The sequence below is a fragment of the Labrus bergylta genome, chromosome 15 (genome assembly GCF_963930695.1).
Source record: "Labrus bergylta chromosome 15, fLabBer1.1, whole genome shotgun sequence".
Taxonomy (NCBI): domain Eukaryota; kingdom Metazoa; phylum Chordata; class Actinopteri; order Labriformes; family Labridae; genus Labrus; species Labrus bergylta.
In genome coordinates this window covers 20,764,983-20,790,914 of record NC_089209.1, presented here as the reverse complement: position 1 = coordinate 20,790,914, position 25,932 = coordinate 20,764,983, and the positions used below count along the sequence as shown (strand labels likewise).

The following is a 25,932-nucleotide window of genomic DNA, read 5'->3' as shown; positions in this document are numbered from 1 at the left end:
TTATGTATGCAGTTGGAGTTTATGCATTAAAGTATTATAAATGGATATATATATATATGTATATATGACGGGTCTATGCTTGTGGGTGTATCTGTGTGTGCACTACTGTGTATGATCACCTTGAAATCATCAGGATTAAAGAATTGGTCTGCTGCCATGATGCTGGCACTATGGAAAAAACATTGTGCATCAGTATGCATGAGGCCGTATGCAAATGATCCCAACAGCAAAAGGGGAATTGATGGTTTTTCTGTTTTGTTTTTTTTTCCTGCAGGAAATTGCTATAAAGGCAAAAATAAGTTAAAAATCTTGATAGGTTTTTTTTTGTATGGAATTGTGCTTCTTGGAGGAGAACCAATGTGGATATTTTGACTGTACTTGCTTAATTAGTTCGCCAAATCTAGTTTAATTACTTCCACAAATCTTTCAGCAGTAGTTATAGCCAGTGGACATATCACTGAGTCCCCACTGAGGCGTGAGGATCTGTATGGGAGGATGTTTTTTAAGGAAGAGAGTTGTGTTTTGGTTTAATGTTCACACACAAAAAAAGCCATGCTCCACAGGCTCCATCTCTGCCTCTCTCTCTCTCTCTCTCTCTCTCTCTCTCTCTTCTGTAGACCTACACCTTATTGAGGCTGACAATGGACAAGAGCAGCATGGTGAAAAGTAATTATGAGGAAAAACTGCTAAGCTGCCCACGCAATCATCTGTGTCAGAGGCCACACAACGAAACACAGGGCTTGCTTAAATGAGCCTGACAAGCCCAGAGAATATTAATTTTCTCTCCCCTGATTTTATCTCCTCGCACATGTATTATTAAAGCCTTTCTCATCAAGGCTACAATATGGAAATGATGAATGGTGGTCCAGATTGGCAATGCGGTTCCTAAAGGTTTGTGTGCGATGCCGGGGGGGGGGGGGGGGGGGGTTGTAGAGGTCACACACAAACACATACAAACACAAAAAGTCACAGAAACACACACATCACTGCGCCTCCCGGGCAGCTAGCCCTGCAGGAGATGGTCTGAGCGGTCTGATTGGGGTGCTGACCAAAATAAGATGGTAGCCGCCCCTCTGGCCTGACAGTGAATGGCGGGGACACACAGCCTGTAATAACTGCCACTTATGTGCCCTCACACAAACACACACACGTACACAGAATTGGCTGCACGCACCAAAGTCCAAAGTAGTCAGAAGTTTGAATTACAGGTTTGCCCTCCTGATTGCAGGCCGCTCGGAGTGTGCAGGCTCTGCCGGCTCCATGTAGATATACACAGTCTCATTACACACCGCTCAGGCCCAATCAGTGCAACTCTGGGTGTGAATAAGGATCATGGCAGGTGTAATGTTTCGACACAGGGGGAATATACACTTTGAAAATGGCACTCGGCCTTGGTTCACACTTAAAATAGAAACCTGGAATATAATTGCTTGCTTTATTCTGAGCATGTTTCGTTTCAAACTTTTTGTTCTGAAAGCTTTTTGTTCAACTTTGGATTGGCATCCAGGTTCTGAATCCTCATTGTTAAGTAGCTAACAAAAGTGGCAAAAGTACACATATTCTTTACGTAACTCAACAACATGTAACCTTTCCACCTTAAAATAATAGTAGTTTCAAAGATCAATTTAACAGCACAACAATATTCAACAGGGAGAATGGCGTCTCTTCTATGTCCACAGCACAGACCGGTCAGCTGTTTACTGCAGAATGTAACTTTGGCAGCGGGCAGAGGTCGTGCTGCAAGAAGTGCGTACTGCTGTACAGCACTAGTTCACAAACAAGAAGCCAGTTAGCCCGTCTCTGTCTGATACAATGTCTGAGGCTAAGAGACAAAAGTGGACGGCGATGGATGAAGTTTAGACGAGAAAAAAGAGAGAGAGAGGCCGAGAAAGAAGCAGATTGTGCATCCCTGCAGATATTATCCGTTTTTTTCCGTTTTCTCATGTTTAGCAGCTTAACCAGGTGCAGAAAGTCATCTGACCCATGGCTGACCTTAAGTTTGAGGTTTGCATACAAACAAATAAATAAATAAATCCATCTTACGCCAAAAACTTGTATCTTTCCCCCTCGATAATCTAGTCAGCTTTATATTTTTGGAACCTTTCATTCCTAAAAAAACTAGCATGATAAATTACCCTCTCAAATGTAGCTATTTAGCCATAGCCTATAAGACCTCATGACAACAGTTGAGTACATATGCACAGACTCCACATGCAAACCGTTTGCAAACAACAGCTGAAGATGCTTGCAGAGTCATATTTGCGCAAAATGTGGTAATATTACCGTGGTCTGTCAGTCGACATGGTTTTATAGCTTCTCACAATATCTTTGCCGACTTCGCACCATTTGTTTGTAATAAAATGCACGTTGTCTAAGAGAGGTAGGTGTAACAAAGCTATGTGAAGTCGCACTCTGAGACCTTCAGTGGGTGCCGGTCCTGGGTGGAGGGCAGGTCAGTGCTGATGACTGGTAGGAATGTTTTATCCAATAGTCAAACTTGAACCTACAGTATAACTACTAGAACCACAGAATAACTTGTTTTTGCATCTGCCTCTTATTTCTTTCCCGAGCTGTATTTGGGAGGGTATTAAATGATCAAATAAATCCCCAATGTTGAGGGAAAAACTAAGGAGAAAGTGAGGAGCAAAATGTGAAGGTATTTGTGTAAAATAGAAAAAGGTAAAAATTAAAAAGTTCCCCGAGAAATAAAAACCCAAGTGTAGTACAGATGCCTCTGAACTCTTAAGCGCTTTTTCAAAATATGTTCACTTCCTTTACACCTCTACAGTTTAAGAATTCAAACACTCTTTGCTGTGTGGTCTTTTGGAAGTGGGAGGTTGTTCACATGCAAAAGGATGAGAGGAGTTATTAAACTCGGAGTGATTCCCAAGACGGATAGTGTGCAGATTAGAATGAAGAGTGATATTTCCTAGAAGCAGAGTTTTTGCACAATATAAATGACTTTGGTGGAAATATTACAGCACACAACATCAGGGTTTACACTAAGCCATTGTGGGACAAATGTATTGTGACTAATAGGGTGGTACACTGTGTTAATGTCAGAACAATCCATTTAAATTACGCAAAGCAAACCGCAGCTATATGGTGCGAGATCATAACGTATCCTGTCAGCATCATTATGCAGGGAAATAGAGACGGCAAATAATGTGTTTCCACGCTTTGAATCTGTCAGATCTCCATGTATTAAACATATCATTTCCCTCCTTATGGCTCCTCTCCGACTTGTGTCCCTGTGCGATTATCTATCCGGGCTGTCAATCTTCCCCACTGGAGGTTACACGAGCATGTAGCATTGCTGGTAAGCCGAACACACACACACACACACACACACACACACACATGCACATGAACCCACACCGGCACAGAAATGAAGCAGATACGGTTTCACGAGAAAACTACATGATGATGAGAGGCTTCCAGAGAGGCAGCGGACATGAGAGAGAAAAAAGAGAATCGTTTCTTTTCATCTGATATCACAACAGATCCCAGAGAGAGAGTGAATCTGCTGTATTAGATGTAGGAAGGCTGAGAAGATAGGGAGGGAACATGCTGTAGCTAGATTTAATAGCAAGGCTGCCGTTTGAAAGGCTTCATTGAGTTTCTATCCACTGAATCCTTATTGACATCTCGAAAGTATCTCCAGAGTTCAGGTTGGAAAATGAAAAAAAAAGAGAGAAAAAAAAAACAGGGCCAAGTTAACATCCACGAGTTAACATCTCTATTTGAAAGGAAGATGTTTAAAGATTCAAAAAAGCATTCAGATTCTTCAACCTTCAAGCCAGTCCAGACCAGGTATTGAAAAGGCAGACTAAGATTCTGCAGTCACGCCAGCAACTCTGTAAGGCTGAGCTTAATAAAAGCAGTTTTATGTCGTAGCACTAGCATACTAACTGATTAAATGGCAATGCTAACAAGCTGGTGTTTACCTAGACTGTTTAAATCATAGGCCTAGTCTAATTTGTTTCACCCAATGCTTTCTGACGAGGTTTTAAGAAGCCAAACGATGGCGGTCACCAAGTTGGAAAATCTGACGCAAAGAGGTGGAGCTGAGGCAGGCCTTAAAACACCTGAAAAACTGCAACAAAATGCAACTCACCACGCCCCTAATTATTCAAATAGTTGATTCTTAGCCTTATTGAGTTTGATTTTATAAATCACCCCAGCACAGTATACCAGTAAAGAAATGAAATATTAAGACTACATTCCTTTTTTGAACTAGGCTTTTTAATACTGGGCTTAATGGGGATTGCTGTGCTTTTGGAGCCAGCCTCAAGTGGACATTTGAGGAACTGCAGTTTTTAATTATTCCACATTGATCAACACTGTAAGTGTTTACAAGGTAATGTTAAATGTGTTCACAGTCTTAGTGTAGTATATAAGCATGCTGTATATTTTAAAACAAGAAACACTCATTACTGCTGAGACCACTTGAAATGTAATTAACTTTGGAAAATGATGAGCCGATGGGAAGAAAGGTAATTACCAACTTTATTACAATGTATCTTGTGGGAAACATTATATTCAACTGGAACTCATCCTGTAGATATCAAGATATTTCACTCATAAAGCAGGATGGCCAATGCAAGTCGCACCAGATACAAAATAAAACAAAAGTAACCTTCAAGCATGTTGGTCTATGTGTGTGTTAAATATCTTGTATCTCATACAATAAATCTATTCTATCGTCTTAATTTATCATCCAAACACCATGAATGTCTGAATATTTTTTTTTATTTTTTATTTTTTATTTTTTTATTATGATTTATTGAAGACTTTCTTGTTGACCATTTTTGCCTTCTTTTAAAGGTCAGACTGCAGAGAGAGGGAGATCGGTTACACTGCCAAAGAATGGGCTCCCTGTCAGCGGATTGCATTTATTTACATTAAAAAGTTTATTTATATGAAAACCCTTTAGACACAGGGGAACACAGGGTAATTCAATGTCATTTTTCAGGGGCATAGAATTGTATTAAAACTAATATCTAATGGAAAAACACCCCCATAGTGCATTTGAAGGAAATATATCTAATGTTTGTTTTGATCGAACAGAGTTGAAAATATGTTTAGAGAAACTGGATTTAATATTTTCTCATTTTGGTTTCATATCATAGAACATGCTTTACAAAATAATAAATCTAATTTGAAAAGGATGATTGTCCCACCTTCAGGTAAGTTAACAATTCATTTCGTAATGTCTTGAAGTTTCAAACACTGGCTCATGAGCTGTAACCATGAAAACTGCATATCCACGGGGGATTTATACACACTGTGCAGAATAAATTTGGCTACAGTACATTACTGCTTTGCCTCTTTCCTATTATTATTATACAAACTGCCTCTGTTCACACAAACAGCCGCGCTTTATGTGACATATCAGTCGTTATCAGAGAACAATCTCTCCGGCACTGTTATCTATCCCCTGGCTCCTTCACAGTCAATAAACCACTGTATACGTCTGAGCACTCCACACTGACTTTCTATCTTCTTGCATCATATTCTCAGTTCAGTGAGTTACAAGTAAAACTCATTATTGTCTCAACATATTCTTAAGCAGACCAAATGGAAGTGGTTTATGTTGCTCCGATGCCTGCGAAGGTTTAGAAGCTGAGAAAACCGACATGATGCATTTTACTCCATTTTCCTGCAAGAAATATATCATCCAGTTCCCCATTTAGCTTCACAGCAACATCAGGTTTAACTTAAACACCTGAACGGTTTCATTAGATCCATCTATGTCTAAATAAAATCCCCCTTTTCACTCTCATAAATTCATCCCAACAAAGCTCCACATCTGTCTTTATTTCTGGGTAAGGAGGGCAGAAATGTTTGCTAATATAAATCGAACAACCCTGGAGCTATAGCATAGGCTTAACCTCTGGGATTTCGCAGGAATTCAGAGCAGTCCCTCTCAACCATGATATCCTCATCCAGAGATTTACATACCCCACTTAGAGATCTGTGCAGACACACATCTCTCTAGACTACAGTGTGTGGAATAGCGCGTACACACACATACACATGCATACAGCTGCCACGTGCTGCGCTAACATGTCCCGGGGATACAGAACAACCGAAAGGAAAGCAACACTGCTGAGCCCAAACAAAATCAGTCGGCCCATTAAATGAGGCGTGACTCAGGATATCGCGCGTAATTTCTCTTGATGGTGTCTCAACGTGGTTTTAAAGTCATTTATATAACAACGCTGATGATTCACAGAGGAGGCGAGCAGAAATGGAGCAGAAAAAGAGCATATTGACTGTGTTGAGTGTCCCGCGAGTTGTCCCCGAATGTACAGTGGAGCGTTTAGCAGAAGGTCAGCGTCATCATGTAAACATGCTGTGACATCACAGCACCAACAAAGTGTGCTGAAGTGTTTCTCTTTTGTCTGTGGGAATTAAATTGCAATTTTCATCCCCATGCTACCAACCCTAAACCCCACCCTCTAAAAACATGCTCTGTAAAACTGAAGCACAAATATGCTACATCCTCCCGATTGAGTGGATGCATTGGTGTGCATTCACAAGCAAAGTGAGACTCCTCTGCTAATCTTAACTCATCTGACACCTTAAAGTGACGGTGAGAGGACAAATATATGAAGCACAGTCTCTCAAGTCTGCCTCCTGTGGAGTGAAAATAAACCAAGAAAACCAAGAAAACAAAGACAAAGAATGAGAGAAGTTAAAGAAGAGAAAGTTTTGACAGTAAACGACCTTAGTCAGCTGATAAAACTTTAAGATGCTTGTGGAGGAGGGTCCAAACACGTGCTCAGAGAATCCAGGTAGCTTTGCTCAAAGCGTCGGATCATTGAGATGGAGATTAAGGAATCGCTGGAGTACTCCAACATCCAGGGATGTCTTCTGTGATTAGAGAGGCTTATAGGCACTGCCACTGGAGATACAAAATCATCACTTTTTATGCTATTCACTGGATCATTTCCTCCTTAGTGACTTACAGTACCATGTAGGAATGTCATTTTAGTACTGGTTCGCATTGGTGGGAATCAGATTCCACGCCAACCAAAAAAAAAAAAAGGTTCTATATTTTCCCTTCACTATCTAAAAATCGGACAGATATCTGTGGATTTCTAGTCAGCCACTTATTGCTGAATTATGCCAACTTGCTGCAGACGTCAGACAAAATGAAGGGGAGGCTGACAGGAGATGAGGAATCCATTAGTTTACAAGGTAGAAGGCCAACATACAACTGCCAAGGAGGGTATTTTTACAAGATTGCAGGGGTGTGTAATTGCGATGCCAATCTTCATGATTGTGCAGGAACTTAAAACTAAATCTCGCACTACTTGTGGAACTGTAAATGAAGTGTTTTAAATAAATGTGACGGAGAAGTGGACGATGTAGGGTCTGAGGCTGTATCTTCGGTATCCTCCTTTGGTAGTTGACATCAGAATTACCAGCTCATTAAATGAATGATTAATATTTGTATTAATGCAGCCACCCGCCACTGGACAGGGCTTCAGCTCCGGGTAACAGGTCCAGCTCTAACCGCTCTACTACCCAGATGTAAACCAGCACAGTGGACGGTATCTCGACTTGCTGTTTAAAGCAGCAATTAAAGAAGCTACCTGCAACTTGGTTTTGGACAGTGTTTAGCTATGCCAAATAAAACGTGCTCAGTTTTGAAGGTGTTCTCTGTGGTTTTTCTCAGCTTTAGTCACGTAGTCTGGATTTCAATTTCTGTTTAACAGACAGGTAAATAAGTCACTAGGAACATGCCTAATCTTTGACAAACATATTTCTTTGTAAAGTATCCAACTGTAACCATAAAAGAATGGGAAATATCTCCTCTGACACATACGTCTTTTGGGTTAATGGTTATTCACCTAGACACAAAAATAATGTGGCAATTACAGGATTTATTTTGAAGGGAAAGTGTTGTAATGATTACACTCGCTATATATTTCTTCTATTTGACGTCATTTTGCCATAACCAGTCATGTTTTCTGACCTGAAACCCATTACCCTCCTTACACCACCAGGCCTGCTTTATGTTGTCTTTCTGGTCCTGTTATTTAAGGAGTGTAGTGATATTTAATGGCTCCCATCATCCTTCATCTTCCTTAGAGCCTGAAACGCACTAATAAATGCAACGCTGACAAACAGCATTACCCACAACATGCATCATGTTACTAATAGCAGGGAGCTAATACATACACAGGTGATAAAACATTGATCTGCTGTCATGAATCTAAAATTATATGTGAATGATCACAAAACATGTTTATGCTCACAGAGAGAGAGCGGGAGAGAGAGAGAGAGAGAGAGAGAGAGAGAGAGAGAGAGAGAGAGCAAAAACCTCATACTCATTGTCTTCATTTAAGCTGATCATAAGTTTAAGATGAAATTTGACACATTTTTGGGGAAAATAACGCTCTACCTGCAAATCTAGCTTTAGTGGCATGTGATAATGGGGCTACTGTGGCTGAATAAACTGGAATTACCAGCTAAAAAAGGATTTTTCAGACACAATCCATCCAATTCTCCATTTATTCCCTCTGAGATTTGAGGATGCAGGAGGCAGCAGATAGATGTGGATGTTACAAAAGCAAGAAAAAAATGGAGGGTTTAAATCTTGTCAAATAAAAAAAAAAAAAGGTTCTGGGGAAGCTAAATCACTTCCATTTCGTATCTCTGGAAAATAAGACCAAGTTAAACAGGGCAACTCCACCGTGAAGGAAGCGGAGAGCAATGTGGAGATATGATAAGGGATGGGTTTCACCTCTGGGTCATTAAATAATTATCTTGTCGCAGGTTTTAAGAATAAATGTTTCAAATAGGGCGTCTCATCACTCAAGTGTACAGCTGTTCATATGGAGCAGCTTTTGAAGACTCTGTACAGCGTGGGATCTGTATGTGTGAAAGAAAGAATGTCTTGCCATGTTAGATCTATAATTCACATGTTGCTTTGTGTGAAAACCTTTGAAATTGGAGAAAACTGTTTTTTTCCCTAAGGCATTGTCTTGTAGAGGATTATGAGTTTGTATGACGGTCGGGTAATATGTCACTTGGCGTTCTCTAAATAACTAGATCAATATTTGCTCTAACAGGGGTATTACTCATCTTGGATGTATAGGCTTCTGAGCCATTAAGTGCTAACAAAACTGAGACTCCCAAGTGTCTGCCTGTTTTTGTAATCCTCTAAAAAAAAAAGGAACCCAAATAAAAGACGAGGGGGTGGGGGGGCGGGGGGGAAGCTTGGTTTTCAATTTAGCTGGAAGAAAAGTGTTCTTTGCCATCCTTTTCTTCATTTGCTGTCTCCTGTGCCCTTTCCTGTTTCTTCCCTCTCACTGGGCTTTACTGGAACAAATCATTAGTAACACATACTGCTGTTTTTTCTCTGGGTGAGCCAGGCTAATTTTGACACGCTCATTATGCCTTCTCTCGCTGTCTCCTTTTCCTTCCCCTCACACAGAGTTTTTCTTTCTTTAAGCCCTGACCCCCCTTCTTCCCTCATTGCTGCACACTGGACCGTGCAATACATCACTGTAAAAGTTGCCTCTCTCTCTCTCTCTCTCGCTCTCTCTCTTGGGGGGAAGCCTGACGTTACAGCTCCGCTGGGCAAAGGTCAAACTAGGGCCGATGAACAATCTTGGTCCAAAGATGGCTAACTTTGAGCGTGATCAGAGTTCTGTTTTATTTTTTATTTTTGTGCCAAGAGCCCAGCTGAAACTGGCAGATAGATAAGGCTTGTATGTTGCTACCTTCCATGTTCTCAAATTTGTGTTTGCCCTCCTATTTCATGTCTGTCCAATCCTTTCCCTCACTCCTTGCTCCATGTCGGAACGGAGCAGTGCGTGCTTTTGGAGCGGACTGCAGCGCATGGCAGGAGGAGGAAAAAGAGGGAGGGAGGGAGGGAAGCAGATGCTTGTGACAGTGTGGGGGCAGTAATGAGGGTCCCTATGACGGAGAAACAATCAGTTAGGCCTGAACACACAGCCCACTCGCGCACACACACACGCAAAACAGCGAGGGAGTAATGGGCTGGCAAAGGCCCGGGGCCAGTCTCAGTGACACACACATTCAGCACACACAACATGGTGAATAATGAAGAGGGAAAGCACCGCCATCACTGCCGACCACTAACAGAGCATAATAAAAGCAGCCTAAAGTTTATTACCCGCGCCATTTTTGTAAAATATTTGTTTACGACGGACTAATACCAAGCTAAGATCAGGTGAGCTTGCTCAGTTTGAGAGTACAGTAAAGTAAAGGGGGGGGGGGGGAGGACTTTCTGGGAGTCTGAGCCGCTGTGTCTCATGCCAGGACCGCGTGTCTGACATCCCAGTGTGTTCCCCAAGCCTGCCTCTAATAGGCACGCAAAGCCTTTCAAAAGCATTACCCCGCCGATTGGAGATAGTCTTATTGCGGCGGACGTTTCAGTGAGAGGAAGGGTTCGATTCGCCAAGGCGCGGGGCAGAGAGGAGGGAAAACAAACGGTACTTGCCGAGTGTGGGGTTCACGTTGCCGCAGAGACATTTCAAGAAGTGGAGCAGAGGAGAGAGTGTGTGTTGAAGCGAACAAGGTTTGAAAATAGCCTGGGATAAAACAGAGACTGCACGCCTGCTAGAGTCTTGCAAAAAAAAGAAAAAAAAACATAAAGCACATGACAACGGGGCAAAAAAAAAAAAAAAAGAAGCAAACACGCATAAACAAAGACGCGTGCATAAATCCATGCACGACACACGCAAAACATAATGCAATCCAGAGTCTGAATCAGTGGCACGCCGGACAGTTTCAGCCGAGGAAGATTGATTACAATTGATTATGTCACTATAGGAAGTGGTAAATCTTGATCTGCCTCTCTGTCTCTCTCCGCTGAGCTTGATTTGGTTGGGATAGCTGTCAAGCTGGGCTAAGACTTACAGCGAGGGAGATGTTCAAAAAAAAAAAAAAAAAAATGACATAAACAAAAGAGCTCTGCTGCGTAATGTTGTTGTCTGATGTGATTCATTACTCGTTCACTCTGCACTGCATCATCGTGACCTTTTGAAAATTGCTCATTATATGGAGGCTGTGCTTTTTAGCTTCAATGATTAACCTTTTAAATTTTAAGCAGGAGAAGACATTTTTGTTTTATGTGGTTCAGCTTTTATCAATACTGTATGTCCCACTGAGACACAACAATAGCGTTTAAGGTATTAACTGACCCTTTTTTTTCTTGTAAAGGTAGAGATTAAACTCATGGCAGGAAAAGGTCTCTTTTTTTTTTTTTGTTTTATTTTCTACAAAGTTTTTGAGACACTAAGCAATGCTGAGTGAGAACGCTGGTGCTGCAGCATCGTCTAAAGTCTCTGGGTTCATGTGAAGGTGTGTGTGTGTGTGTGTGTGTGTGTGTGTGTGGGTGTCTGTGTGTGCGTGTGTGAGTGTGTGTGTCTCAGCTCATGACTTGTATCAGGCATCTCAAGACTGACAGTTGTCACTTTGCATTACCTTTACAGTGATGTATTTGACCCTGGTGTTTATACAAGCCTCTCCCCCCCTGCAGACGTGAGCAGACAGTGACACAGTTACAACACACATATCACAGTGACACAAAAAATACACACACACACACACACACACACATTCACTATTACACATTTCCCCGTTCCCTCGCTTGACGCTTTGGAGACAATTTGAAACGCAGGGTCCACGGACGATCAGCCCTCTGCTGTAATTGGGTCCCTTGTCACCCTGCAAATTCATGTCAGCATTGGTCACATGGGATACTAATCTAAATGGCATCAGTGTCCTACTTTGTGTGTGTGTGTGTGTGTGTATATGTGTGTGTGTATATGTGTGTGAGAAGGCTAAAAAGAAGGTGTAGTAACTTGGAGAAGCAGAGTGAGATTATGTGCGGTTGTGTCACTGCGCTGCAGAGCAACAGAGCTGTTATCGTGCTGTAAATATAATATCAGGAACGGGTTAGGCTTAGGGTTTTGATGTTTCTTTTTTTAAGTGGTAATTGCGATCAGTCATCTGGACTCAGAATAACAATTTCCTGCTTCTGATTTTGTTCCTATCCAACTTAAACAGCGTGGTAGAGTTTCACATTTCAGATCAATCACAGTATTTGAAAATAGAAATTGATCACAGCCAGGTAGAAAAGTGGAAACTATTCCTGACATTTAGGGGTTCTCAAAAGTAACTGGGGAGGCAAAAACTTCCATTTGAAACTTTAATTTGAGCTCACACATGCATCCCTTCCTCTTATTCAACAAGCTAACTTTTAATAATCTTAACCGGATTCAGAGGCTGTTTGCGATCAGAGACAGAGAGACAGTTGATGAGCTAATGAACCCGTTTTAGATATATTTTGTGGTAATGACTTCCTACAAAAAGAGTGAAGTAAACCTCCCTCTCTTTTGTTGTTCCCCGCTCTGTGTTCACATGGACAGGACGACGCTTCCTGTAGCTCAGTTAATGCTTCACTCAGACGCTCCCACATGTTTTAATAATTTATATGTAACTTTGCTTAATGTTGCTGTGCTTATGGTGGATTAATGCTGGGTCTTTGTAAATATTAATAATAGAATAATAACATAATATATAATATAACAATGAGTGCGGTCTAGACCTGCTCTTTCTGTCAAGTGTCTCCAGATAACATTTGTTTTGAATTTGGTGCTATACAAGTTGTTCAACTCCTCCTCTAACTGTTAGGCACCCAACCTCAATGGGTGGGGGGTGACAGCCCTGCCAACTCAACAAAAGCTGTGTCTAAGGTCATTACAATGGAGTACAACTGAAGGAGAACTTAAAGACTTTCCAAACTAAAGAAAAACTTTTGATATTCTAAAAAGACTTTTTACAACCGAGTCATCTTTAAGATCCTTACCACTACTTAAAATTAATTGCAGAATCTTGTTTTCAAATTGTAATAAGCACTTGTCTGCTGTTGTCTCTGCCGCTACTGAACCCTGCTTTAGTGAAAAAGGACGGGAGAAGTGAGGGATGTGTGGAGGCAAGAGGTGGAGGGGGGAGCTGAGTGATGAGGGAGCTCTGTTTGACGAGAGCATTTGTCTTGATCTAAACAAAAATCTGCTCCAAAATTGAAGTAGTAAGCCTTTACAGCTATGCATGAAAGGGTTGGCATTAAAAGTATGTTTTATGACAAGTTGAGCCACTTTTTCGTTTAATTGAATCCCTAAATAGATTTTTTTATTGTAAGTTAAATGCAACTTTTGGAGTTTTTAGTGGAGGTAATTAATACTGAGCAGGAGGAAAAGGATCTGTTCCTATTACAAGTGCTTCTTCTACTAAATGCTGCAGTATCAAACTGTGTGTAGTTGTGAGTGACACTCGTCTTTCAGACCCAATGTGTCAAATCTCAGCTTGGTCAGAATTGCAAGTTTGGTACATATAAAAGTGTGAAGAGCATCTGCAGCTAAGGAAATGAAGGAGAGCAGCAACAACTCTGCGGCAGCCTCAACCCTCCTGCCGCAGCAGAGCTTAAAGCCACCAGCGTTAGATCCACAAGTCGGCCCATATTCCTCTTTCTACACTATAACTGATGAGTCGGTTTAATTCAATATCTTTCCAGGGAATATCTGAACAAAGTAATGAATTCAGAACATCCAGAGAAAGACAGACCAGGACTGACTACAGTAAGCCCGAGTGCTGTTATGTGAAATTAATCAACAACCCTTGAGCAAATCAGAATTGCGTATTCATTCAGGACATTGTATAATGAATATAAATGATGACCTTTAGAGAGCTGAGCTTTTTCTTCATGTCATGCTTCCTCAAGTAGGATAGAAATGAGCCACTTTGGAGGGAAATACTCCAATTGTGAAAGTAGTGATGGGAGAGATAACGGCGGCTCTACAGAGAGTAAGGCTGCATTCATATTGATTCTCTCACATATGGCAGACAAAGAATACCTCCTCAACGGCACATTCACAGATAGTCCGACTGAATAGCCCGACAGAAGAACATCACCGTGTTGTTGTATCGTGGAATGGAGCTCAGCGTAAGTTCAAGCAGGAAGACTGGTTTTATTCTCGCACACATTCATTCAATTTCTTTGTTCAACTTAGCCACTCCCCCTCCACGACTTCATCCGTCTCCCTGCTTCGGTGATCAGCTGATTTGGGTCGTTTACTCTTTAAGTATGAATCTAAATTTGATTCTGCCAAAACCTCTCAACAAATCATCCTGCTGCCGGCACATTTTAAAACCTCTTCTCTCTCTTCCACAGTCAGTTTTTCAAGTCAGTGCGATCGCTGCGACCCTCCTCAGCCCCAGTCACCTCCATTCCAGCTCAGCAGAGTTCAGATACAGCCTCAGAAACCCACTCCTCATCACATCCTGCAACCTTCTATCACCACAACCACCAGTGTCTAAACCCCAAAGGGGGGTTTCCTATCCTGCTGTCCTCTGAGTGCATGAAGTCATCATGACGGGGTCTATTCACCAAAGACATAGCACATTTATCTTTATCCTAAACTGTTACATCAATAATTGTAAACTCATACTAAAGTCTCTCCTTATTGAACAAAAAATGAACTACATAGAATTTGTTTTAGTGTAAGGACGCTTGTAGCTTTAAAATCAGGTTAGTTCATATTTTTGATAAACTACCACTGCTACAGTTGAATCCATTACTACATTTGCTGCCTGGTTTACTCATGTTTTAAACTTATATGTGTACTTTTGTTCTGATTGAATGGACCCAGCTTCTTTGCATTTTACTCTTTAACCCTATAATCCATTCAGACTTGATGCTTTGGTTGATCAAATTTGGGATTCATATTTCCTTCAGGATCAATAAAAAGTTCAGTCTTATTTTTAAGCATGTTAGCAGATCATGCATGCTCCTAAAGGTCACACCTCTTGAGACTTAGCGTGCGTTTGTTAGCGTGCTTAATGTGTCTGGGATGAATCTATTTCAGAACATGGTCCATAGTTCAAGTTCTTCAACACAAGAGAGAACAGGCATCATTTTGCTCATCCTGTCACCAGAGATTTAAAAAAAAGAAGAAGACAAAAACATGTTTCTATCTGTGATACTTTGTCATAAGCGATCATTGATATCAAGATTGTTCAGGATATTTTTTCCAACCGTTTGAACTACAGACAGCAGAAAGCTGATCAAAGTCGTTCCCTTGATGGCTCCTATAGAGGCAGGTGGGGAATCTGTAGGCAATAGCGCCAAACATGATGAGCAAGTTAGAACGATGCACTGTGAACGTCTGTGAGCACCATCTGTGTGTGTGTGTGGGGGGGGGCTAAGTGATGAACTAGGAAGCTGCTGACACAATAATTGCAAGGATTTAGCACGGAGGCTGAGAAACAGGGATGAGAAAAGACGTGTGAAGAAAAGTGGAAAGACAGGATGGTTGGAGAAGGAAGAAAGGCCAAAGCTTTGAGTGAGAGGTTGATAATTATCAGGAGGAGGACATTAAGCACTGAGCATGTGGCGCTTCTAAGTTTTTAAACACTTTAGTGATAAAGTGTTTAGTCAGATGTCAGTATCACGACATGCATCATTCTCAGCTTGTGTGTGTTTACACAAATTAAATGGGATAAACACCCTCAATAAAGGGAGTATCGGCAAATTATACAATGATGGTACAGGCAAGTCAAGGTAATGTGTTTACCTTCAAACAAGCAATTTTCACTCTGGCAGCTTAATCTGTATTTTGGTAGAACGTCAACAACAAAGCAAACTGATGTCCGTCTTTATAAAGTCTGCAGCCTGCAAACCTCGCTCTCTAAAGGAAGCACTGTACTAGATATTTGTTCAACTTTTTATTTACAAAAAAAAAAAACAGCAAGCCCTCAAAAACTTTTTCAGTCTCCATAGCAGCATCAGGGTCAAAAACAAACTAAATAAAATGTATGGCTTTTACTGCTTTACTACAAAACACCAAGACAACACCTGTGCTGGCTAGTAGGTAAAAAAAACAGACTTGTGATACAAAAGGAAAAGATACATTACAATACAGCACTATGTACAGTAACTGGAAAAGATACTTTCAACACCATACGTTTCAATAGGATGTGGTACGGTATGCTAAGGTTCAGTATGGTAAGGTTAGATGTGATGCACTCTACTGTCTGAAAAGGGAGATACAGTACGTCATGAACTCTAGTGCTGCACACATTTATATCCTCTAAAGCAGTACTCATCGAGATAATGTAAAATAATTCAGATTTTTCAGTCAACGGTGTAAGCAAGGCAGTGCCACAGGTGACGTAAATCATATCTTACAATCTTATTGTACTACACTAAGCCAAAGGGAGGGTTTTTTTCTTAATGGGTTATGTTCACTTAATTAAGTCATGTAGTTTACCATTAAGTCAAATGTGTGATAAAAATACTTCAAGATATTTGACATGTATTCAATCTCATATGCAGACTCCTCCTGTATTATCAGGGGTTGGACTCTTCAATTAACATGTCGGCAGGAGCTCATGTTCAACCTCACCCACAGGCTGAGATGAGTAGGTGTGGACCACCTGTGGTCTTCAGATGCATGAATGTCAGAGGTAATTGCATTCAAACGCCTTTACTTGAAGAAAACCATCAGTTTCATGTGATTGACATAGTGGCTGCTATTCACATGAGCACATTCTCCGTTTGAGTGCCCTTCGGACACAACGCAGGGTTACTCTGAGAGCCCTTTAATGGATCAAATTAATGGCTGTTACTGTAGCTCTCAAACGGCGCAATTCCATCTCTGCACTCAAAAGGCCGAACCGATTCCTCCCACGACCTTCCCATGACTGACCTCGCTAAGGCAACTGACGACTGTGAATGAGACCACCCTGTGGGTGAGCCTACACCTTGTAAGTGTGAGACTACATGCTAGCAATTCCATGAAAAAGGGAACACTTGACCCAGGTAAAAGCCCTCATAAGAGTGTTAATATGTATTCATTAGGATAATTCAGACTTACATTAATGCCAATTATCATGTCTGACTAAGACTGGCACTTGTTGAAACACTATTAGAAACACATCAGGATCAGCTACTATCTTTACTTTTGCACAAACATAGAAAGAAGTACTTTGCTTTAAGTGCTGTACGGAAGAGAACTTTATTCTTTACCTATGTATAAGCCCAAATGCTTAAAAAGGACAAAAAAGGAGGGAAGAACAAGAGAGCAACAGAAGGAAAAGGCCAATACAATGTGATCATCTCACCAACCCCTTCACTTATGTACAACTGAATTGGTGTCATGTGGCCCCAGAAGGTAGAAATACTGTATGGACTTGGTGATGCAACTTTTCGCTACCAAAATATAGACTTTGACCCAATGTCCTGAAAATGCACAGTTGTACTTTTTTCTTTTCAATTTGGTAACATGATACTGCACGAGAGACAAAGAAAAGATAGTTTCATTATCTTTCCAAACATCAGAGATGGAAGAAATGGTAAGAAAGACATTTTGACAAGAAGAGAGTAAAGAGAAACAGTACGTGACAAAAAAAAAAAAAAAAAACGTGCACGGGCGCTACACTTACTCAAGACATGCCTGTGCTCAAAACCCTGAAGTTCAGATGAGTTGTTCCAGCTATTGATTGGGTGATTTGTATGTGTTGCCAGCGCTCCTGAAATGTGTCTTGGAACATGTGTTGATGGATGTGTCTGTGGCTGGGCTCTCAGCCTGAGAGGGCCAGAGTGGGTGCTGGGAATGCGCTGACAGCCTCAAGGTTACCCGCCTGGCACCAAAAACAGATGGATGCCCCTCATTGTAACTATCTGTAATGTGTTCAACTCAATCATTCCCTTTCTCTCCCTCTCCTTTTTTCCATACAACATCTCTCTCGTTTGGCTCACTGACGCAGTTTGCAGAAAGTCTGAGAGCTGTTGTATTCACAGACGGCAGTGAAAGATTTTTTTTCATCACAGCAGGAGAACTTTCAAATCTTTTCCTGTGTGAGTCAACTACAGTATGAGGTTGTTAACAAAACTGTTTTGGGTATGTTTTTTTGGAGAGAAGTTACATAACATGTTTTGTCTCATGTCAAAGAATGAGATGAGAAGATCCATATCAGTCAGACGTCAAAGTCAGGATGTGTTTAGCCTAGCTTAGCTAAGGTCTAGGAACAGCAGGAAACCAGCAGACTGGCAAAAATTAGAAAACACATTCTTGTTTTTTAGTATGGGTTTTATTTCATTTGTAAAGCAAACTCTTTTGTGGTTTTATGGGGGGCCGGGGTTGTGGCTTGATCTTTTTTTCCCACTGCCAACAATGTTTATGCTAAGCTAAGCTAAATAAATCTGATTGATACAAAATTAATAATGCACTTAAATTGTGAGTGAGAGAGTAAGCTAAAAAATATATTCCCAATAGTTACTGTTAAAACTGTACTAACTAATATTTAGCTAGCTTGAAACATCAACACAGGCTGAAAACACATCAGTTTTATATCATCTTCATTTAACGTTGCTTTAGCTACAGTAGCATGCTAACAAAGAATTGCCTGTACTTTTTACCTCAGAAGGGATTTCAGTCACTTTTATTTGATTTGTGTTTCGTTTCAGCAAACTTCTTATGAATAAATCTGTCTTTTTGCTAAATGTTTACACTATGTTCACCAGCTAGTTGCTAGCTTAGATTGAGAGCTAAACATGTAGTATATTGTGTAAAAATCACAGTTTTGGGACTTTCAAAACAAAGAGGAGAAACAGCTATTGCTTTAGAAGCAAATACTCTAGGGAGGTTTGTCAAAACGTTTGACATTTTTAACGTTAAATATGGTAGTTCGATATATTACATATTATAAATATATTTGATAGTGCAGCTTGAAGTTCAACTTCAAAGATATTGTCAATAAGGTTCATGGCTCGGATATACAAAAATAAATTAACTATGAAAATTAAGATACATGAAAAACAATCCCTTTTATTGACACTCATGATGAGTAACATCTTCTATATCAATCCATCCCCCACTTTTGTATAAACCGTTATACATTCTCTTTTTTTCTGGCCTCCGGGCACTTAGGCTCCACAGCAGCGCATATATCCAATTATACTGTAGCTCTGTGCATGGAGGTGACACATCGATTGACACAAGTGACATCCAGTCTTATCACAGTGACATGATGCAGTGCTGGGCAGGCATCATTAGCTTGATCAGCCAATAGCAGGGCAGCTTGTTAGACTCCCCTTAGGCCAGACATGCAGCTCTGGTTCTAATACAGATATCATAAGATCAGAAGGAAGAGGCAGTGATAAAGTGTTGGAGAGAGGAAGAGAGATTGTATATCTCGGAGGGACAGCTTTATGTGTGTGTGCGCTAATGTGTTTGTATGTGTTTGGGGCAGTTCCACAGGGTTTATGTTAGGCAGTCAAAGTTTTCTTCAAGCCTCAGACTCACAACAACAGGACAAGATTCCTCCAAGCGGCAATGCTCCATCATCCAAAACGTGTTTCTTTCTGATGATACTGCAAGAGCTGTCAAATCTTTAGGCTTCCTTATCATGCGACGCCTCAGCCATATGAATCTTTTACGCTAACGTAATCGCCTTTGCTACTACAACAAAAGAGAAAGAGAGCATTTTCAAGTGTGCTTTTGGGATAGGTAGTGCCTGGAGCGCAAATCACTCTCCATGGATCTCTTTTGGCCCATTTCTGAACTACCTGTGGTATTTATAGGCAAATGTTCTCATATTTCTATGCTCCACTTATAAGCCCACTTTAGCCATAAGGTACTTTTCATTGACTGGAAACTTTCTATAAGCTTTATAAGGGAAAAGAAAAAAGGAAGGAAGACATTTTCACATCACTCCCTCCCTGTTCCTGATATAAAGTTGTCCATTTATGCGGTCATTGAGTTACCTTCCCTTACATTTGTGCCCAGCTCTTATAATGCAAATGGTTACCGTGCTGTGCTTTCTAGCCAGCTGACCCCTGCACAACATCTGGTAGCCAGTCCCAGCAAGCTACAGCTACTTAATCCCATTGAAACGGACAGCAGGTTAATTTATTCAGCTCCCATGAAAACATCCTTCAGTATTCATGAGGAAGTCTATAGATACCAGCAGTGCCTGCATGCATTATGCTGTATGTATTTCTTTTCTCATTTGCTTGTTTCTTCCTAAAACCTTCACTCATCATTGACGTCATGTCAAAGTGAATAGCCCCATTGTGTTCCTGCCTTTTTTCTTCCCCCTGCCAGATTAATACTGTAGAGCAGACACATCAGTCAATAGAGGGGAAATGCTGTTATTATTGTGGGTTTTCTACTCAGTGGAACATTGTGGACCAGAGGAAACACAGCTTGTTCCTCATCCCCCGCCTCTTTTGTCCATTTCTTTTCTCTCTCCTCGCTCCTCTCCCCCAACGAGTGGGAGAGAAATGACTACGAGGCGAATGCCATGATTACTTTCTTTTAAACAGTGAAGGAAGCAATGCCGCTGCTGTGTTTGTCTTTTATGTAAGCAGTTAGCCAGATATGGTTACAGCCCTCTGAGCACGCCTTGAAAAGTAAATTTAGGACATTAGGGTTGAGCAGAGGGTTGGTTGGGATCAATGCACAGACAGAGAGAAATTCATCACTTAATCTATCTCAACAATCATCGACGCAGGCGTCAATCTGACAAACCGTTTTCTGCTGCCTGTCGTCAGCCTCCCTCTCATTTCTCCACTCTTCCTTTTTGTTTGTTTACCATGTTCCTGACTGTGGAACAATGCAGCGACCTTTGCCGAGATAATTCTATTACGTAAGTTGAGTAATTGCTCTGGATGTGGAAGAGGAGTGTCCGCTGCTTGCTTGCTTGCTTGGCCCACAGCTCCCATGTCCTTGGATTTTTAAACATGAAACTCTGCGGTATTCATAGAAGCTGACAGGGAGTGTTCCGTCCCGAAAGCAGAGAGGGGAGGAGAGGAAAGAGGAAGAGAGGAGGAGTGAGAAAAGACGAGAAGAGAAGAAGGGGGTGGTGGGGGGGAGAAGGATGGATATGAGACGACAGGGAGATGGAGATGAGCATGACAAAAGCAGTGAGCCAGAACCAAGCAGGATGAAAATGCTATAAAAAGAGTCCACCCCTCCACTCCCTCGTTTTTTTTTTTTCAAGCAGCACTGGGCACGACATGCACCTCCAGATTGTCCAAGTGGCTCTGAAAATGGCTTGCATACTGCAAAGAGCCCCGCAAACGGGGTACACGAGAATAAATGGAAGGAGCGGAGATAGTTCTTGCCTCCTGAGGTTTTTTTTTCCCCCTCTCTCTTTTTCTTTGCCACCTAGATCTCAGTGTGCTACAAAAGAGAAGCGCAGAGAGGGCACGCAGGCTCGACGCTAACAATCGGCACCGATGAAACTGCGAGAGGCTTAACTGGCAGAAATGTTCACTTTACTTTGTTCAAGTTTCTTCATTTGGACAATGGGTAGAGACCGAGTCAGGGAGGCAGACAATTACTGATATTTGCTGGCAGCTATCAGAGAGGGAGAGAGCGAGAGAAGCAGAGGGAGAAGCTCCACTCCCACATTGTTAATTAAAAACTCTCTCTCAGCGCTGTGCTCACTGAATAAAAGGCAGCCGCACAGAACACACACGCGAGCACAGGGCAAAGGCTGCATTCACTGTTTTCTGTATTTTTATCAAGCCACTCCAATCAAGCTATAAAACTGTTGGCAATATGATTGTACGTAGTACATTTGATTTTGCACAATTTTCTCTCTATGATCCATAACTATAGAGAAGTACAAGAGGCAAAGCAGCGGAGGAAAAAAAACAGGAAAGCTGATTTCATGCTCGGGGGATTGCATCTCATTTTCTCCAAGCAAGGAGAGACACGATGCGGTCCTGCTTATGGATTTACTGCCACCTGGTGGTGTGTGACAGCACTGCTGAGCTCATGAAAGCTCACAGGGATGCAGGCTGCTGGCATCAGAGTCAACATCAGAAGATTGGGTCATGCTTGGAAGAGCAAACCAGACCCTTTATCTTGGGCAGACTGTGTCATGCCGACTTGTGTGAGCACTTCCTAGAGTGTCAGCTTGAGTGAAAAGTTCCCAAACCAAACCTCCTGTTTGCTTGACTTTGCCTTTTCCTCCAGTTTTTCTCCCTTTTTATTGTTTATTTTCTGACTTCTAGCAAAGGAAATGAAAGAGAAACTGCTTGAAAGAGCACCCAAAGGAAAAGAAAATCCACCGCAAAATTCCAATTTAGGTCCATGACGCTCAGTTAAGGAAGCCATTATACGCTCGGAGAATCCAGTCAATATTAGTGAACATTAATCTACAAACCCAGCAAGAGGCAATCCAGGACTTCACCCTGCAATGTCATGAGATGTAAAATAAGTTACTGTGCAAGTTCTCGTGTTTCAAGAAGAAATATTTCAGAGTCGATAGAAAATCGATGACTCCTCCCTGTAAGTTGCTCATGCTGCACCGAGAGGTGAATTAATGAGGGCTCCTCATCACTAATTAACACATAAAAACAGAGCTCCCATCACCGGGTGAGAACTGGAGTCGATTACTCGCCCGGTGTGAAAATGATTGCATCAGATGATCTTTTGCAAAGGGAGAAAAAGAGGAAAGTGAGAAGGGAAAAAGCGAGGAAACAAAGAGAGGAAAGGATGGGTGTGAGAGATATAAAGTCATAGACAGCGGCTCGGTCTAACATCTGAAAGGTCTGGCTGATTAGGGGACGCCAGCGCTCACAGAGAGCAGCTCCTCTAACAGCCTCCACCACCTCATTAGTCTGGCCCAGCAGCAGTATGCCCCCTCTATTAACCGCTAAATGAAAGACCGCCAACCGTGATTACTGAGGGGAAGTCCCCTGTCGTCATGGGGATAAGAGATCCCACACACACGCACAAACTCACACTTCCAGTTCTATGATAGCGCTTTGAAGGGCATTTATGAAAAGGCGATTGAGGCAGAAGTGGAGATTTTACACATCATCAGTCACAGCCGTTTGCTCTGAAGCCCGGCACGTGAACACTCAGGACATCAAACAAAACCTGGACCAACAAATTGCCTGCAATGCAGCAAAAAAGAAGAAGACAATACCTGACATACTGTATCTTAAGTGCTTCATTCAAAGATCACATGAGGCTTTCAGCTCCCCTCTCAAGCAGCAAATCTGACAAAAGCTTAATAAACACACGAGTGGAAGAGCTCTGGGAGTCCTTGAGTGAAGGAGATGATACTCACTGTTGTAGAGAGGATGGCAAGGCTCCAGAGGTGAATCCAACATACGCTTATGTAGGTGTGTGTTTGTAGTTCAGAGTGTGAAATTTATTACACATTATGACACAAGTAATCAGGGTATGGTGATGTAATGCAAGTGTCTTTAAGGAAGTAAAGAATCACACGTGTGCAGCAGCGGCTGAGATGACCTGACCATCACCTCCTCTTATCTGTTTTTAAAACCATTTTTGGATCATATCAGGGTTGTTCCCTTAAAGTTGAAGACTTGAATCATCAGTTGAGAGGACCATGGGCTGACTTCAATTTTGTCAGTCAAATCGAAGCTTCATTTGCTCTTCGGAGATAAATGACCCAAGATAGTTATTTTGCCAGGAGTAGAATTATCTGCAGAGGTCTCCTTAACAGAATGTATGGTACCTGAGATAATAACAGGAAACAAATGACAGCGTTTTTTAGCATGCACCGTGTGTTAGGGATGCAAGCAAGCTGCTGCTATCTTGTCAGTGCTCAGTTACTGTCACCTAGATTGACATTTTCTTCAAGAGCTTTTTCATAGGGAGCTGAATTATCTACAAGTTTCTGCTGGTTTGAAATCTAACAGGCAAGGCTATCAAAAGTAGTAAAGACACTAAATATGTCAGTTTTGTGTTAAAGATTAGTGTTTTTCAAAAACATTGTGGTGAGTCTACTGGGCTGTCAATAATTTAGGATTAAAAGGTACTAAAATCTCTAAGAATGTAGCTAAAAATGACTATGACGTGAGCTAAAAACAGCAGGGAAGTAGTCAGCTGGATATATTGTTTTTGAGGGAGGGTCTGGAGAAGTATGATAAAGATGCATCTCGGGTAATTCTCACTCCTTGAAGGCTTTTATTGAAAAGCAGAATCCGATGTGACTGACAAAATTCTGAGTCAGGCACAGCCCTTGGTCCAATATTTCCCATAATGCAACTTCTGTCGCAAAGTTGCAGCTGAAATTACTCAAGGGATGTCACTCGAGTCATTTTCTCAGACCTGATAAAGCTCCCTTCAGAGCCACAAGACATATTTCACAACTTTGTCAGATGGCGCTTGATAAGCCCCATAACTCGTACATCAACGTGGACATGTACAAATTGCAGGGTGCTCCGTTAATGCACGTGCAAGATACACGAGTAAAGGCAATTTTTATTTTAGTACTCACGGTCGTTGCAGTGAGTCCCCGTGTAGGACGTCATGGAGCAGTCACAAGTGAAGTTCTCCCACTGCTGGATGCACACCCCCATGTTGGCACATGAGTCCTCCTGGCAGGTTGTGCTTGGGCCTGGGAAGGGGGAGAAGAAGAAGGAGAGGGGGAAAACAAAGAAAGAAATGCCAAAGGAAAGCAGTCAAGAAGCAATACAGAGCTACATCTGAGGCTTAACAATGCAGGAACCATGCAGAAGAAATGCACTCTAGAGAGAGATAGATATACAGCAGACGAGGGAGTAAACAGTGCCACCACAGGAAGCCTGACCCGGAGTACAACACGCTTAAAAACAGTCGAGGGAATCCTGTTTCATGCTGGTGAAGCAGCAAACCGCAGCGGAAAGCCAAGAGCAGAAGCGCCAGGTTTCCAGAGGATCAACAGTACACTTCTCAAGCAGCGGAAGTGTCGGCATTTCTTACGTTAATTACTGTTGAAAAGGGTGCAAGTGCACTTCTAATCTGCATTTAAGACATCTGTAACAGCAGATGAATTGGACTCCAGCTGAGCTGATGTGGTGACACTGTCAACATCCCCCTTCGTTTTTCCTTCTTTTTTTTTTTTTTTGAGAGTGTGTGCAATCGGACAGGCATGCAATCTATTATCATTCCAACAAGTAATTGAAAAAAGTTTTATCAGAGTAAAACTTCAAACGCTGCATTCCCTCTGTGAACAAGCACGACGAGACGTTAAATAAAATAACCTTTTAACAGATGACTCATGGACAAAAAAAACAGCAATAATAAAACACATCCCAACAAAAAAAAAAAATGCTTAAAAGTGCTCCTGTCGATTTGCTTTTCAAACATTTCTTTCACTGCGGCGAACACTAAACACACTAAACAGATAGTATCCATGGAGAAGAGGAGTAAAAAAAAAACATAAAGAGAGCTTAAAAACATGTACTGTAGTGCATGTCCTTGTGTATGCACTTTAGTCAGACGGAAGTTGAGGAGGGTATTCAAAGTCAAACGGGATGTGTGTTTGCTATTCCTCTACACCACACATGGCTCCTACCTTTGAATACGTATACGGAGAGGGAATGCAGATAAGGACGAGCGCACAGCATAGATAACGAGATAAACAATTCCCTGTCGGAGTCTAGACAGAGACGTGGGGGGGGGGGGGGGGGGGGAACCTTTACAAAAATCTTTCTTACAACCACATCAGAAACAACCAAAAGTAAATGAAATCAACAGAAAAAAGGCAGACAAATGCAAGTGTTGAAGAGCAGGTGTCTAGTGCAAGACAAAGTGAAGTGAAGACAGATTAAGTTTGCTAGCTGAAAGTGCATTTACTGTGCAATGTACGGTAACGGTAGTCAGCCAGGCACACATGTCTCTCCACATTGCATGAGAGTGGGTTTCATGTTTGTATTCACACAGCGGCGCTCATATGTCAGTGGGAGCAACAGAGGATTGTGCCGTGTTTGAGTGTGTCGGCAGGAGGTCGCTCGCTCTCTGAAAAAAAAAAAACACTCTTATCTGGGTAGCATGATAGCTTTTGGAGGAAAAAAAAGGAGAGGGAGAGAGAGAGAGGCCTGATACATCAGCAGCACACAGGCAGTGTTCAGAT

The 25,932-nt window shown here is 41.7% G+C and overlaps 1 protein-coding gene across 13 annotated transcripts in view; it reads right to left on the bottom strand.

The window, feature by feature from the left end:
* Window positions 1-25,932, bottom strand: part of nrxn3b (neurexin 3b) — a 312,178-nt gene that overhangs the window by 152,045 nt on the left and 134,201 nt on the right. For all 13 annotated transcript variants that reach the window (XR_010668727.1, XR_010668728.1, XM_065963432.1 and 10 more), the window contains one exon: window positions 24,316-24,435. Coding sequence is in view for 11 of the 13 variants with exons in the window: in XM_065963432.1 (XP_065819504.1) it covers window positions 24,316-24,435 (120 nt within the window). In the remaining 2 variants the exon portion in view is untranslated. The remainder of the gene's footprint in view (window positions 1-24,315; window positions 24,436-25,932) is intronic.